The sequence below is a fragment of the Hydractinia symbiolongicarpus genome, chromosome 9, assembly GCF_029227915.1.
Source record: "Hydractinia symbiolongicarpus strain clone_291-10 chromosome 9, HSymV2.1, whole genome shotgun sequence".
Lineage (NCBI taxonomy): Eukaryota > Metazoa > Cnidaria > Hydrozoa > Anthoathecata > Hydractiniidae > Hydractinia > Hydractinia symbiolongicarpus.
In genome coordinates this window covers 20,301,211-20,316,821 of record NC_079883.1, presented here as the reverse complement: position 1 = coordinate 20,316,821, position 15,611 = coordinate 20,301,211, and the positions used below count along the sequence as shown (strand labels likewise).

General features: G+C 32.7%; 2 protein-coding genes across 2 annotated transcripts; both read right to left on the bottom strand.

The window, feature by feature from the left end:
• Positions 1-3,523: 3,523 nt before the first annotated feature.
• On the bottom strand, positions 3,524-7,694 carry LOC130657819 (uncharacterized). Its single transcript, XM_057460818.1, has 6 exons — positions 6,810-7,694; positions 6,637-6,758; positions 4,935-6,417; positions 4,652-4,844; positions 3,962-4,028; positions 3,524-3,629 (listed from the first exon to the last, which is right to left on the bottom strand). Exons 1-6 carry the CDS (start codon positions 7,692-7,694, stop codon positions 3,524-3,526), a joined length of 2,856 nt encoding a protein of 951 aa, XP_057316801.1.
• A 54-nt stretch (positions 7,695-7,748) lies between these two features.
• Positions 7,749-8,555, bottom strand: LOC130657818 (ankyrin repeat domain-containing protein 12-like). The gene has a single exon (XM_057460817.1). The coding sequence runs from the start codon at positions 8,553-8,555 to the stop codon at positions 7,749-7,751; it is 807 nt and encodes a 268-aa protein (XP_057316800.1).
• Between the last annotated feature and the right edge of the window lie 7,056 nt (positions 8,556-15,611).

Sequence of the window (15,611 nt, the reverse complement as noted above, 5' to 3'; positions counted from 1 at the left end):
TCAAAATTTTGATTTCTTGTTACCTAAATGTCATTATAGTCGAAAATTGGTCCAAAAATTAAAACTACTTTATTTTTGACAAGAATTGACACAGTTAACAAAAAAAGTATGCTGAACATGATGGTGACATCAAAATTTTGGTTTTTAGTCACCTAAATGTCATTTTAGGCCAAAATTTGTTTAAAAATTAAGACTACTTTATTTTCAACAAAATTTGGCACAGTTAACAAAAAAAGTATGCTGAACATGATGGTGACATCAAAATTTTGGTTTTTTGTCACCTAAATGTCATTTTAGGCCAAAATCTGTTCAAAAACTAAAACTACTTTATTTTCAACAAAATTTGGCACAGTTAACAAATAAAGTATGCTGAACATGATGGTGACATCAAAATTTTGATTTCTTGTTACCTAAATGTCATTATAGTCGAAAATTGGTCCAAAAATTAAAACTACTTTATTTTTGACAAGAATTGACACAGTTAACAAAAAAAGTATGCTGAACATGATGGTGACATCAAAATTTTGATTTCTTGTTACCTAAATGTCATATAGTCGAAAATTGGTCCAAAAATTAAAACTACTTTATTTTTGACAAGAATTGACACAGTTAACAAAAAAAGTATGCTGAACATGATGGTGACATCAAAATTTTGGTTTTTAGTCACCTAAATGTCATTTTAGGCCAAAATTTGTTCAAAAATTAAGACTACTTTATTTTCAACAAAATTTGGCACAGTTAACAAAAAAAGTATGCTGAACAAGATGGTGACATCAAAATTTTGGTTTTTTGTCACCTAAATGTCATTTTAGGCCAAAATCTGTTCAAAAATTAAAACTACTTTATTTTCAACAAAATTTGGCACAGTTAACAAATAAAGTATGCTGAACATGATGGTGACATCAAAATTTTGATTTCTTGTCACCTAAATTTCATTTTAGGCCAATATTGGTGCAAAAATTAAAACTACTTTATTTTCAATAAAATTTGGCACAGTAAACAAACAAAGTATGCTGAACATGATGGTGACATCAAAATTTTGTTTTTTTGTCACCTTAAATGTCATTTTAGGCCAAAATTTGTCCAAAAATTAAAACTACTTTATTTTCGACAAAAATTGGCACAGTTAATAAAGAAAGTGTGCTGAAAATGTTGGTCACATCAAATTTTTGATTTTTTGTCAACTAAATGCCGTTTAAGACTTTCAACCATGAATGATAGGCTGTATTTTTTGTTAGCAATTTATTTTAAAATGTGAGTTTATTATGAAACATTGCGTTTTGTTTGCGGTTGTTATAACATATAATGTCACTTGTGTGCTTTATCTTCAGAGCTTCATGCACCAAAACTCTTCGAATGTTTGGCACGATAACACAACGAATTAGTAGGTTGTCATCAAATATTTTGGTAGCGAGCGGAAATTCTTAGAGCCCCCAGGGCTTCTTGTTATTATTAATCGACATACATTTCAAGCATCCATAAATTACAATGGTTCCTAATGCTGAAATGCGTAAATATTAAATGTATGTGCAAACGTAAATATAAATTCAATCAGAAATAAAAACAAAAAAAAAAGTCCAGGGGCTTGAAGATTTCCGCCATTAGCCTAACAGATTTTAAAATTTATTTTTTAAATTTGAAGTTGATCTTGAAAACGGAGTTAAACAAATCATTGAGTATTTTCAATTATTATTGTAACTAACCTGCAATGCTAAAATACAACTCAATAAATAAAAAAGAAAATTCATGAATAATTAATTAGTTTTGCTGAATATAGCTTTAGTCTACGTGCTTGCAAAGTTGTACAGAAAGAAACGACGTAACATCAAAGATGGCGCATTATAAGACGATCTTCATTATGCTACACTGCACGAGCTTTAACTTTCGATAGCATATAAACTTTAAAATAAAGTATTGAATAAGGTATTGAGTAAAGTCGAGAATAAAGTATTGTTCATTGGATAATAAACAATCTCTTGCGCTGTTAGGATTCTTATTGGCTTTAAAACTCATTTTAGCCTCGTTCTCAGAAAAACATCTTTAGCCTGGATAAGTTTCTGGCGTCCAGCCTAGCTGCACTGTCTCTATCTATCTATCTATCTATCTATCTATCTCTCAATCTATCTACTCAGGCGATTTTAAAGATTACGCCTTCGCTGGCGGAAATCAATGAAAGAGCATAGACGAAGGAAGCAGTCAAATAATCATACGAAATTCTTGACTTGTGAAAACGTATTGAACAGCATTAGGATAAATGAACCATTATAATTGATTACCGCTAAAGGAGGCTAGGTAGTCTAGATAATGTAAATTAAGGAATAAGTTAAAGCGTCACGTGAAAACAAGAACAAAAAAACCAAAAACCTACTAATAATAAGTAATAAGAATTAACCAAGAGTTAATCCAAATGTGTATTGGGAAAAACAGAAAAAAATAAATAAATTAATAAATAAATAAAAAGGTAAAGGACGACTGATAATTAAACAAAAAAGTGCTGACGTCAGCAAAGGCCCGTGAAAACACAAAAAAATTTTTTTCAGAAATTTATGTACCTGTTGCCTCCCTCGTATAGATCTTGAAACGCTGATCAAGAAAATGTATAGGATCATGTACTTTTGACCAACGGTTACGCAAATATTGTGGTTTAAAGGTTTTTTGATGGCGTCATAAGCCCGTTCATTCCGAAACGGATTTGGGGACCCAGGTTTGGAAAATTACCCAAATTGGTCCCAGGTGGTCCCTAGTTACCCACGCGGTGAAAAAACATCGTCACCAACTCGTTTCCAAGTTATTTGGCCTCAAAATTTTAGGTGCACTGTAATGGCTTTACTAATTTTAATTAACTTTCCTTTGACGTCAATACAATTTTAACGTTAAAGTTTGGTAAATTACAGAACAATTTTATAGGCGATGTTTTATAGAATTTGTTAAAGAAAATTGTGAAGAATATCATCCACTTTGCAAAAGTCACAGACAGACAGACATACAGACAGAACTGGCGTATTATTATATAGATAGCTCTTTCACTTGAATTTAAAGTATATCTTTATACCCCTACTCTTAGGTCCATGATGGGGCAAATCAACGGTCTAAATTGTCCCACTCTTAAAAGGTCTCTACAATTAGAAGAGACCTAGTAGTGGGTCTTTTAATGGAGGAAATACGGTAGTTTTTTGCGTGATGTTTTTAAGAAGCCAGTCAAAGACACTAAAAAATTTTGGCGGCCCAAATCTGTTTCTACTTTCCTGCACAACTAGTGCCCAGGGTATCCCTCCTTATGTTTTGACAGAAGGTCAGAAGAATGAGCTTGAGGTTGATCCATTTCTATTCATATGTAGACGTTTTCTAAAAGTTCCCCATTTGATTAATCACTTAAACATGAACACACACAAGAATAGAGAAAAACTTGAAGAGTGGTTAAAATCCAATGGACCTAAATTGTTACGGCATCTCCACGAGATATATTGGAAAAGGATCATAAAATCGAGAAATGTGTAAAAAAACATTATTAAAAATTAATGGATTATCCAGCATCCAAGAGAAAAACCCATATGGTGTTTAGGGGCTGTTCAAATGGAGGCGGACCGGCTCGGTTGACCGGGCTGGCTCGGCTGAGCGGGATCTCGCTGCTATTAAGATACACATGCAAAATAAAAATGTGTTCATATGACAGGCGAGCCAGCCCGCCTAGGCGAGATGAAATTAACAATAGATTTAAAAAAATTCTCATCGATTATTTAAAGTTCGAAATATATTCTTTTTGTCCTCATTGTTTATGAATCTTTTGTGAAATGTAAACAACTTTTCCATCCCGGCCGGCCGAGATGTAGAAAACTTCATATAAACACGAGATGAAAATCACCCCGGCTAGCCGAGCCAGCCTGCCTAACTGAGCCAGCCCGCCTCCATGTGAACAGCCCCTTACTGACTTTCTCGAAAGTATATTCGAAAATGAACTGACGGGAACCCGAAGGGAAGGGAATCACCAAAAGAAAATTGAAATGCATTGTTTATTTTCATTATAAACACTACAAAAACAATGCTAAAGGGATTAAATTTTGAGCGGGTAAAACCTTTGTATCTAAGGATTTATGCTTTTGAGATGAGAAAAAACGGCAAAAATACACTGGTGTCGTTGCTTAATATATGCTCAGATTATGCCAATGCGTCCTAGAGAATGATGGTTGGAGATAACGTTTGGCGGAATTCGTAATTTTTAAATGTTATCTGCACTAATCAACCATTTACATTGTACAACCAGGCAACCTACATGGCACGGCAACCATCTTTTTTTTTTTCTTTTTTTTTTTTTTTTTTTTTCGCCAAAAGAAATTTACATACAACTATTTCAAAATTACAGATACAAGTTCTACATACACATAAGTACAGGCATAAATTTCTACATTAGGATATATATATATACATATATATATACATAACTGTATCACGTACGTAGAATAAAATGGCAGGAGTAAGTAGAAGACTATGCAGTCTTATCATCTCACACCTTACATAGCCGTCATTAAAAAGAGCGTCAAATAAAAATTGATAATTAAAAACTTAATAAAATATTAAATGTTATGTTAAATAAAAGAAAGCGTTTAATTATCACACGTAGTGTTGTTTTAGAAGAAGACTTGTTCGTTATTACTTCGTAACAGCTGATTTCTTAGTGCAATTTTAAATTGTTTTGTAGATGGAATGCTTTTTATCTCATCGTTTAGAAGCATGCTCCAGAGTTTTGGGCCTCGGTTTGATATTGAAAATTTTGTTACATTAGATATGATTTTTGGCCGAAGGAAATTATTACCTGAAAATCTAGTTGGATATTTATGTTGAACTTTCTTAAATAATGTAATGAATATATTTGGTGCTATTAAATTTTTAATCTTATACATGAAAATAAGGACTTGAAAAATGTTTAGCTGACATACATTAAGAATACCCAGTTCTTTTTGCAATGGTCTAGAATGGGAACATTTGTTCTGTCGTAATATAATCCTACTGGCATGTTTTTGCTGAATGTGCAGTTTTTTTAATTTTGTTATATTAGTGCTACCCCATGCAATGTTTGCATAGTTTAAATAGCAGTGTATAAAGGAAAAATATATGCTTCTTAAGCAGTTCTTATTCAAAGCGAAACTGGCTTTATATAAGATTCCTAAGCTTTTGGAAACTTTGTTTTCCACTAATTTAATATGTTCTCTCCAAGTTAAATTTTCGTCTAGGAGAACTCCAAGAAATTTCATTGAATATTCTCTTCTTATGTTTACATGATCAATAACTAATCCAGGTAACCTAAGAGGTATTTTATCTTTTTTACTAAGTTTGTGAAAAAAGGTATATCTAGTTTTTGAAGTGTTAAGGGATAATTTATTCGCTTTAAACCAATCAGCCAATTTAGCCAATTCTAGGTTAGTGGTTTCAAAAAGCACGTTTATATCTTTATGAGTAAAGAATAAATTTGTATCATCAGCAAATAAAATTGAATTTAAGACACTAGATGCTCTAAATATATCATTGATATAAATAAGAAACAACAGTGGCCCTAAAATTGACCCTTGAGGTACTCCACATGTTATAATCCTGTAGTTAGTATTTCCTTCGTCATAAGAAATATATTGTTTTCTTTCGAAGAGGTAGTTATTGAACCATGCGAGATATGTATTTCTTATGCCATAATTTTTTAGTTTTTCTAATAGAATCTCATGGTTGACTGTATCGAATGCCTTACTGAGATCAATAAAGACCCCAATTGTAAATTTATTCTCATCAAAGGCTTGAAATATTTCCTGACTCAACTGAATGATTGCGTGATCAGTTGAATGACCTGCTTGAAATCCAAATTGCTTATTATACAAAATATCGTTATTGTTCAAGAAAGAATAAACCCTGTTGTACATGATTCTCTCTAAAATCTTCGAGAAGCAAGGGAGTATTGAAATTGGTCTGTAGTTAGATACTTTACAAACCTCTCCTGCTTTAAAGACTGGGACAACTCTAGCTATTTTTAACTTTTTAGGAATAATGCCTGTAATTAGAGATGAATTAAATATATGCAGTAGTGGAGATTTTAGTTCATTGAAACAGTTCTTTAAGACATTGCTGCTGATTTGATCAAAGCCAGGACTTTTGTTGATTTGCAAAGAATGAAATGCTGCTTCTAGTTCCTCCTCACTTAGCTCTTTTTTCTCTATTTCATTATCATAATATGACAAATACGATTTAAAGGATTTTGTACTGTGACCTATTTTCGACGCCAGGGTCGGCCCCACTTTAGTGAAAAAATTGTTAAATTCTTCAGCTATCAAAGATGGTTCTTCAATTTCATTTTCGTCGTTTACAAGTTTTGAAGGAAAATTATTACTTCTAATTTTTATTTTACCAATAACTTCCTTGATGATATTCCATGTTTTTCTTGCATTATGTTTGTATTTATTAATTTGTTCATTGAAGTAAAAATTCTTAGCACGCTTTTTTATCAATTCAAAAAGGTTTTTATAATTTTTGTACAGTGTTTCATTCCCGTAGGTTTTCTTTCTTAAATACTTTTCATATAGTTTTTGTTTTCTTCGGGAAGATTTTTGGAGGCCCTTAGTCATCCAGGGATTAAAGAATGTTTTGGTCTTAATAAACTTAATTTCTTCTGGAAATGCCGCATCATAAGCTTCCAAAAAAATTTTCAAAAAGCTATCATATGCGTCATTTGCATCCTTCCCTTTTACCACGTCGTCCCATTTTACCTTAGCCAATAAATACTTAAATAATGTTATTGTATTTTCATTTATTTTTCGCTTTTTTATTTTTACATGGTTTGACTGTCTATCAAAGTTTGTATTGGACGTGATAAAGATGGGAAAATGATCAGAGATGTCTGTTTTGATAATACCCGAATGTAGTTCTTTGTCGCAAAATGAATTTGTTATGATGTGATCAATTACTGTAGCGTTTTGTTTAGTTACCCGGGTTGGTTTATTTATGAGAGGAATATACCCACTTTGAAATATAAAGTTAAAGAAACACTGGATGTTTTTGTTTGTTTCGTAATCAAGTGTATTGAGGTTAAGATCCCCCACGAGGTATACTGCTTTGCTGGTGTTTTTATTGATCAATATAATAGGTTCAATTAACGTTTTAAAATTATCAATTGATCCTGCAGGTTGCCTGTATATTACGCTCACAATGATGTTCGTTGTGGTTTTGTTCAGTATTTCTACACTTAATGACTCACAATCGTTATTATTCACACATAGCTCTGTTCTTTTTTTATACAATAGAGAATTATGAATAAACACACACACGCCACCACCCGCCTTGTTAGAGTTTCTAATTTGATGAATCACCGAGTAATTACACAATTGAAAATTTGAATTGTTTTTTATGGCTTCATCACGACACCAAGTTTCAGTGAGACAAATTATTTTAAAACGAAAATTCAGAGTGTGGAGAAACTGTTTAAAACTCTCAAAATTCTTTTGCATGCTTCTAATGTTGAGATGTAGTATAGAAAAGGAATAATTTCTTGCATGTGCAAAAATATTGTCTGAATTTGGAGAATAATATTTTGTATTAGTGTTCTTGGACAATGTACAGTTATAAAAATTTAAGTCTGGGTCATTTTCATCGTTTAATAGTAAGGTTTCGTTGGTTTGGAATGGATGAAATTCCAAATTTTCAAAATTTGTTTCCGTCATTGTAGTAGAAAAGATAATTAAAAAGAAAATATAAATCGTGTAAATAAGAAAGCGTTAAACAATGTTTTTCGGTTTCTTAAACTCCCTAACAACAAGACGATCATAAAGAACGATAGCATATTTACCATTTTCTCTATGAATCTTCATTTCCTTGAAGAGATTCGCCCTAATCTGATTCGTCGAAGTGGAGTAATCCTCATTTACATATATTCCGGTGCCTTTTAGTTTCTTCGAGTTGTTTAAAATATTAACTTTATCCTTATAGTCCAACAGTTTAAGTACGATAGTACGCTTTTTCCCATTGCTTTTCTCTCCTGTGCGGTGTGCTCTCTCTACGTGCACATTCGACAATCCTAATTTGTGTTCAAATAAATTGACCACTTTCTTTTCAGTATCGTCCCAACTCTCCGACTCGCTTTCTTCCAACCCATCAATACGTAAATTGTTTCTTCTTTGTCTATCCTCTAAGTGTCGTAGTTTTTCCTCATAAATACTCAATTGTTCTTTACGATTCGTTGTCTGTTCAAGTAAGCCAGCTTCCATTTTTTTAAAACTTTCCTCATTCAAACTTTGTGTCACTGTCAGGCTTTCCTCTATATCTCTTTTGTCCTTTTCTAAGGCTTTAATTTTTTCAATTGCTCCAAAAAGATTATTTTTTAATGTCCTATTTTCTTCTTGGATAGCTTCATATGATGATGCAATTTCTTTCAGTTTTTTGTCTAATTCACCAATCTGTTCGTTTGTGATCTTCAGATTACTGCTAATTAACTGAACAATATCCTGCTGTTGCTTTTGAAACATTGTTGTAAAAATATCACGCACCATTTCCACAGAAATTATGTTCACTTGATTAGATTCCATATTTGTAAATATAAGTATTGAGTAAGTATTAAGTAAAATAGTAAAATTTAAATAAAATATCAAAATTTAAATTCCCTCTTCCGCAGTAGTTAAAAACACGTCCGCTCTCGACAACAACCAATCGACCAATCGCTAAGTAATAAGTAAAAATAAATAAAAAATCAATCTTGACTTTTAGTTTCTTTATGCAATGATATAGAAACAACAAATCCTTTGTCCCGCGTCAGCTAGAGTGTCCTTGGTCAACTTGGGTCAGCAATGCGAGAAATGCAGTCATTAGCAGTTTAGATTTAGCTTTTAATCATATTTTGTACAGTGTCTGCAAGTATTCGTGTGGGTACTCTGTCCATACAGGTCAGCCTGTCAAAAACATATGGGTCCAAAAGTATAAAGGCGCGTAATCACCCTTTTCGAAAAAAATGAACATATACATTTTTTTATTTATTTCAAAGTTCAGACAAAGTTACGCCTTTCCTGAAAATTTGAGGATATAAAACTTACTAGACATGGAAATAATGGTACTTTAATATCATTATGGAGATAATTAAATTTAGAGCATAAAAGGGGAAATTCTAAAACTTAGGTATTTTAATTGTCTAGATCTGATAATGTCTCCGTAAGGAAACGACTAACTGTTTGAACAAAGGAAAAAAATCAAAAAGTAAGACAGCTAGCAAGGCGAAGCTAGCTTCAGAAACAACAACAAGAAGAGGTCGTTTTTTGCAAAGAAGTCGGATTTTAGTAAGTTAAAACGTTTGAATAATAAAGAATAACACAGAAACGTCGATTAATTTATCTGATTTATCATGTTCGGAACTTTGTTGATACATTTGTAAAAGCATTACAATGGAAACACATTATTTAAACCGAAGTTGCAATGAAGTTTTTTTGGAAAATGGTATTACGCCTCTATACGCCTGTTCAGCTCTGTTCTGTACTAAGTGCTTAGCCCAATCTGCTTTTTGGTACAGGCTGTTACGCCTATGGGCATGTGCAACACGGTTTACCTGTACTAGGTTCAGTTCACTGTGACAATTAATTTTTAAACTTTCTCGGGAATCACGCCTGTATGGATGTGTAACAGTGTTTCCCTGGACTAACCGCTCAGCCCTGTGTCTGAGAAAGTTTTTTTTAAAAAAAACTCTCTCAGACACAATCCATACTCGAATTGCCAGTCCACTTGGAAATTCTCATTCTTTGTGTGTAGAAGTGCGTATTTGCGTTTGTAGCTTTTATATGATAACCAAGATTTTTGTGTAGAAATTCTAAAGCTGCTCCCACCATGACAAATTAATGGGGTTGTTTACAAAAAGTAATGTAGCTAGCATGCTCAAAGAAAAGGGAGGCAGAGAGGTAGTCTAAAAGCGTATCAAAGTGTGCAAGGGGAAGGGCGTCTTTACGCTTTAAAAAATTATTGCGGTTTTTTCATGTATCTTTTCTGAAAAAATGCGTGGTTATTTCAACTTTAGCACCTTAGACCTGCCGTAGTTACCCATATTGTCCTTTTTTCAAGTAACGTGTTATAATTATTAATCATTAAGTTGATTTTTCGGGGAGGGGTGATTTGTACGTTCACGAAAGGGGTAAGTCAAAAGCAAAGCATAAAATGGAGTATAAAATTGACGATTTATAGTACGTATGCATTTTTGAATAGACCCATTATAGTAGCTGTTGACAAATGATTTTTGTCTGTTTTACCTGCATGTGACTGATTAATCCTTGAACTATAACTTCATTTTTGGATTGCTTATTTGATCAATTATATATTTTTTAGGGTCAAATAAAGGACGTACTTGGAAATGATTAAAGGAAAAGTCCTTCTCATACAATACAACCAGTAAACCACAAGGCTTTTTGGCTTGAAGTTGCAGAAAAACTTGCCACCATTAACATGAACTGATGCATATATCAATAGATTTAGTTTTTGCAGATTTAGTAGTTTGTTTAGCAGATTTTATAGATTATTCCTTTAAAATTTTATAACCTATAAAATTTGATTTAAAATTATTAAAGCTGCAGGGTTACTATTATGGTAACCGTTCGCCTGATTTTTTTTTATGTTTTTATGTTGTATGATATATACTTTTACATTTTTTAATCTCTTTTTTAAATAAATATTTATAAAATTTTATTTTAAATGCTTAACAAACTGCATTTTAAACGTTTTGAAAGTATCAATTGTGCATACAAAACAGTATAAATATAATCTAATTTATAGTGAGGTGGAATGTAGCAAGAAATTCAGCCGTATTTCACTGTAATATAAGTGTTCTTACACAAATTCAGAATTTAGCGTCAAGTGTTTATATGAGAAAATTGGATGTTTTTCTGCTAATCAAGCTCTACATAATGAATAGTCGTGGCAACTTAAATGCAATTTAGTGTTCAATGTAGGTGAAAAAAGACACAATCGCAAGCAAAAAGAATTATGGGGAGCTTGAGCGAGAGTTATAAGAGAATTCATATTCAAAAACGTATATCACAAGGCCGGGAGTATTTCAGCAGGCTAACTATATCCTTCTTTTATAGACCATTTTTATTCTGACATTTATAATTTCTCAAATACCGATACAGAAAAGATTAGCGTCAAGACACCTGACTCAACCGCCAGTTGTTTGCTTCGAGTTTTTCGTATCTGTGTTAAAACAATCCCTGCTCATCGTCACCATGTGATGTGCAATATTTAGTGTGCTGTTGCTTTGAAATGTTTTCTGTTTGTTCTCCTTCCTCTACTGCTTGCTCGCTGCTGGTTTTCTAGTCGTTCTGTGAACACTGGTGGTTACTAGTTTTAGTCCTTAGATGAAAAAAAACATCTTACCTTTACCACAACATAGCAATCAAAAATTGTTTCCTCCATATTCTGTGGAAAAAGTAGATGCATTTGGTCCTTTATACAAAATGGCTGATCCATGGTTAAAGCTTACCTCCAAGTCCTAAACAACTTAATCTTAAAATACCGTAATGGGATGACTTGGGACAATTTTAAACTTTGCTTAACAGTATCTAGGCTATGCCTTTTTGTGCTGTGCCTCAGCATATGTTATTTATATGAATGGAAATGCACAAAATACATATTAATATATATAAGTATTATATAACTCTATACATTAGTATGTATGCAACTAATTAAAAGGTAATAATGCTAATACAAGAAATTAGAATCAATGAAAAAACAGGACTGTGGACAATATATATTAGCTACAGTAAATGACGGATTAAGCGCGGGGAGCGTATTAAAAATTTTGACAAGGGGCTCTTATTTAGCACCAAGTTCCTTATTAATTTTTTTTCAGAAAAGCAAATTTTTTAAATGATGTATACCCGGTTATGATGCAGACGTGATTGTTCAGCCCTTTGGTAGAATTAACTGAAAACACTGTTCTTGTAAAGAATGTGTTTGCTCCAGTGTGCAGCTTTTTATTCTTTATTTGGATATGATTTATAGATTAGAAATGAACTCTATTATAATCACATAATATACAAAAAATAGTTATACAGATGTCAAGTAATCCTATACTGTTGGAAGACCGCCATTATTAGCTAAAAGCTATGACAAAGATGGCGACCACCCGTCAATACAAAAATAATACAAGGAGACGCAATACCAGAGGCACGCGAACACAAAATAATTTCGTATACGTCTGTCTGTCACACAAAACTATAACCCCAGTACTGAGACACACGAATTGTGGTAAATAAAGGGCGGGCGAACCAGTGGAAATATCCACGGATCACCAACTAGTTTAACAATATTTGCCTGCATTGACATATCCTGCACTGTGCAAAAAATTCTTTAAAAAACTTAACTGGAAATATTTTGTCATTCTTTCCGAATCCTAATAGTTATAGGCTGTTTGCTGCTCTTGAAAAAAACCACTAGAAACAAAATCGAAGGTGCATGTAACTTGCAGATTTAAACTTAGCATAGAAGCTTGCGGAGGTGGGATGTGCACACGTGGTCAGATAAAACCCCAGGGTTTATATAAAGAGAACCAACCCTGGGGTCAAGGTTGGTGTTGGGGCTAATCATCGCTTTGGAAAATAAGGAGTGCATATGTATCAGCTTTGAAAGAACACCTGTCGTATCATGGTAAACAAGGGCGGCAAGTAGTTGCAACTATATACTAGTAAAGTAGTTTAATAAAGTTAATTTAACACCCAAACTATTGTATTTTACTTTGGATATTTTTGCTCTACTTAGAGTATGATTTAAAATGCTCGACATTGGGCAACCGCCCTACTTTGGCTGGAACAGTGTAACAAATAGTTCAAAATGGCGCATCATTCCCTAAATAAAGCATAGGTAGCGGCCATGATCCCGTCTAATTGGTAAAATTCATAATGATATGCTTATTATTTTGATATGATTATCTTTTATAAAGCAGTTTACAAAGTTATATAGGTTTCATATTATTGAGGATATACCTTATTCCATGAAATGAACGAGTCTTGAAATCAACGCGGTTTTTCAAAATTCGCGTTAATTTCATGACTCGTTAATTAATTTACTGTTAAATTAGCTACTTTTTTATAATATATAAAAGCTTAAAAAACATACTAAAACATTTTTTACAAATTTTCTACTATTCCCCCCTTATCGGACGATAGCTCAACGGTGTTCTCTTTTTCAGCGATTTTTTTTAAAAATAGCTTTTGTATAATCTTCATACACTGATCCAAGTGGAAAATTAACTAAAAGCACTTTTTTTCCAAATTTTTTAAATTTTTAACATGTCTTTCCAAATAGCAACTGAAGGATTCGACTGTTGCCGTAATTTTAGCTTCGAATGATATTGCATGTTATCAAATTCGAGTTAATTAAATGCGTTTTTCAAAATAATTTCATTGAACCGCGTTAATTTCATGACCGTTAATTTAATTTGCGTTAATTTCTTGACTCGTTAATTTCATGGAATAAGGTACTTAAAGAACACGTAAACTTAAAAAGTTGCACTTCGATGTGAAACGTTTTAGTAATAGTCCGTGAGGCCAATGAATCTCAACGCAGCTTTTATGACGTTATTTAAAACAAATGAAATGACATTCGCTAGTCCTATTTAGTCAGGACCCGCATGTCTCTTTTAAACACAGCTCGAGTGTAGGCGGAAGTGGGTTTTTTAACGCGGCACCATTGTACGTAGGGGTGTAATCAATCTCGTCCATTCAATCAAAAACGTGTGGCTACGGCTCTGGGGTGAGATGAGATGCCCCTGGAAAAATCTTAATGCATTATTTCTATACAAAAATTACCTGTTGTTGTGACCCTAAACATTATTCTTATATATCCATAATAATATTCTGTTCATTGACATGAAAGCTACAGTTCCTTTTTTAGAAGTGCTAGCAGGGAAGTTAGATGCAAAACCTGATTTAATTTCAAATTTAAATTCAAGAAGTTAACAACACGTGACAATAATCACGCGCATTTTCTTGGGTCATGGCGTATCCATAGATACACGTAAATTTTCGTACGTTCTATACTGGCATTTACTACACCATAATTTGTCGGTTGATATAAGCATCACAGCCAACTTAATCTCCAGTGTTTTAAATAGGTTTTTTCATCCAATATAAAAAACCTAACAAGGGTTACTTGTCGGTTATTCCTCCCCCAAAGGAATTAGGGTCAAGGTTAGGGTTAGAACAGGACAACCGAAAAGTACCCTAATAGGAGGACGAGGTGTTACAAGCAGTGAAAAAAACTCATAGAATTATGACCTAGATCGCTTCATTAAATTAAAATGGAAAGCGTTAATGATATTAATTCTTTTACAACCACATTTAAGAGAACTTTGAAGCCATTATGTATTTACGCGTTACCGCATAATTGCTATGATTGTACCTACCACTTGATGAAACAAATGCATAAAAATGAAAGATAAGAAAAGAATGATGCTGATTTTTTCTGCTAAAAAATGTGAACAATATCCAGCTTGAGTGGGTACGTAAAAAAACAGACAAAAAACAGGGATTATAAAAACAGCGATAATTTCCCAGACTAATGTGTTTTTAAAGCCATTTAATCTTCAAACGACGACAAACGTGTTTAAAAAACGAAGTTTGATTTCCATTGGCGCACCAGCTTCTCAGCAGCAGACACATGAATTTAGTTTTCCTATGTAAGTAGTCAACAAGCAACAATTAAGCAACAGTTAAGTTATACAGAAAGTTAAACCCAAATTTTGCGTGCAAGCTAAAAAAGTTGCCCTATTGACTATTGATGGTGTGTCGTGTTGTGGTATTATTCACAGTTTGTAGTACGGTAATCGTATTGTACTTAAAATGTGTTATCCGCGTATTGATGCGTTCTTTTTGTCGGCTGCTGTAAAAAATTAGATACGTTATTTACAGTTGTCTTAGCAGGTAACGCGTCTATGTTTTTCCATTCGTGTTTATTCAAAGGATTAAAGTTCAAGTAAGCGATACATAGCTTCGACAGCCACAAGTGATTACTTATAAGCTTTCATTTTCTTAAACGATTACACATACCAGTAATTAGTAACCTGGACATACTCACTGGTAAAACTGCCAGGTTACAGAATACATGCAGCTTTAGTATTAGAAGTTTAATTTTTGTTATGAATCAACAATAAGAGGTAAGAACAAGTTTGATATTTTATCACACAGTAATTTTAAAAGCATAATAAATAATTTTTCTATTGACTGTCATCTGTTAAGTCGAAACTTAAGAAATCCAAAAAAGTTTTGGGACACTATAAAAACCATAATGCCCACCAAGACGAGAAAAGTTACTAATGATGCAACTACAACTACCAATAAATTCTAAAAAGTAAATACATTATGTTTATTTTTCTCTAACGTGGCACATCAGTTAAAATTAAAATCTATTTACCTAAAAGATTTTATCTGGAACAAACCAAAACATTCACTTTTAAGAACATGTATGAAATTTAAATTTAACTATGTATCACGCATATTTGTTGAGAAAGAACTAAAAAAGCTTAAGCGTCAAAAGTCAGCTGGTTTGGATAATCTTCCGCAAGCTTTATTGAAGGACTGTGCATCTGAGATTGCTGAACCACTGTGTTATTTAAT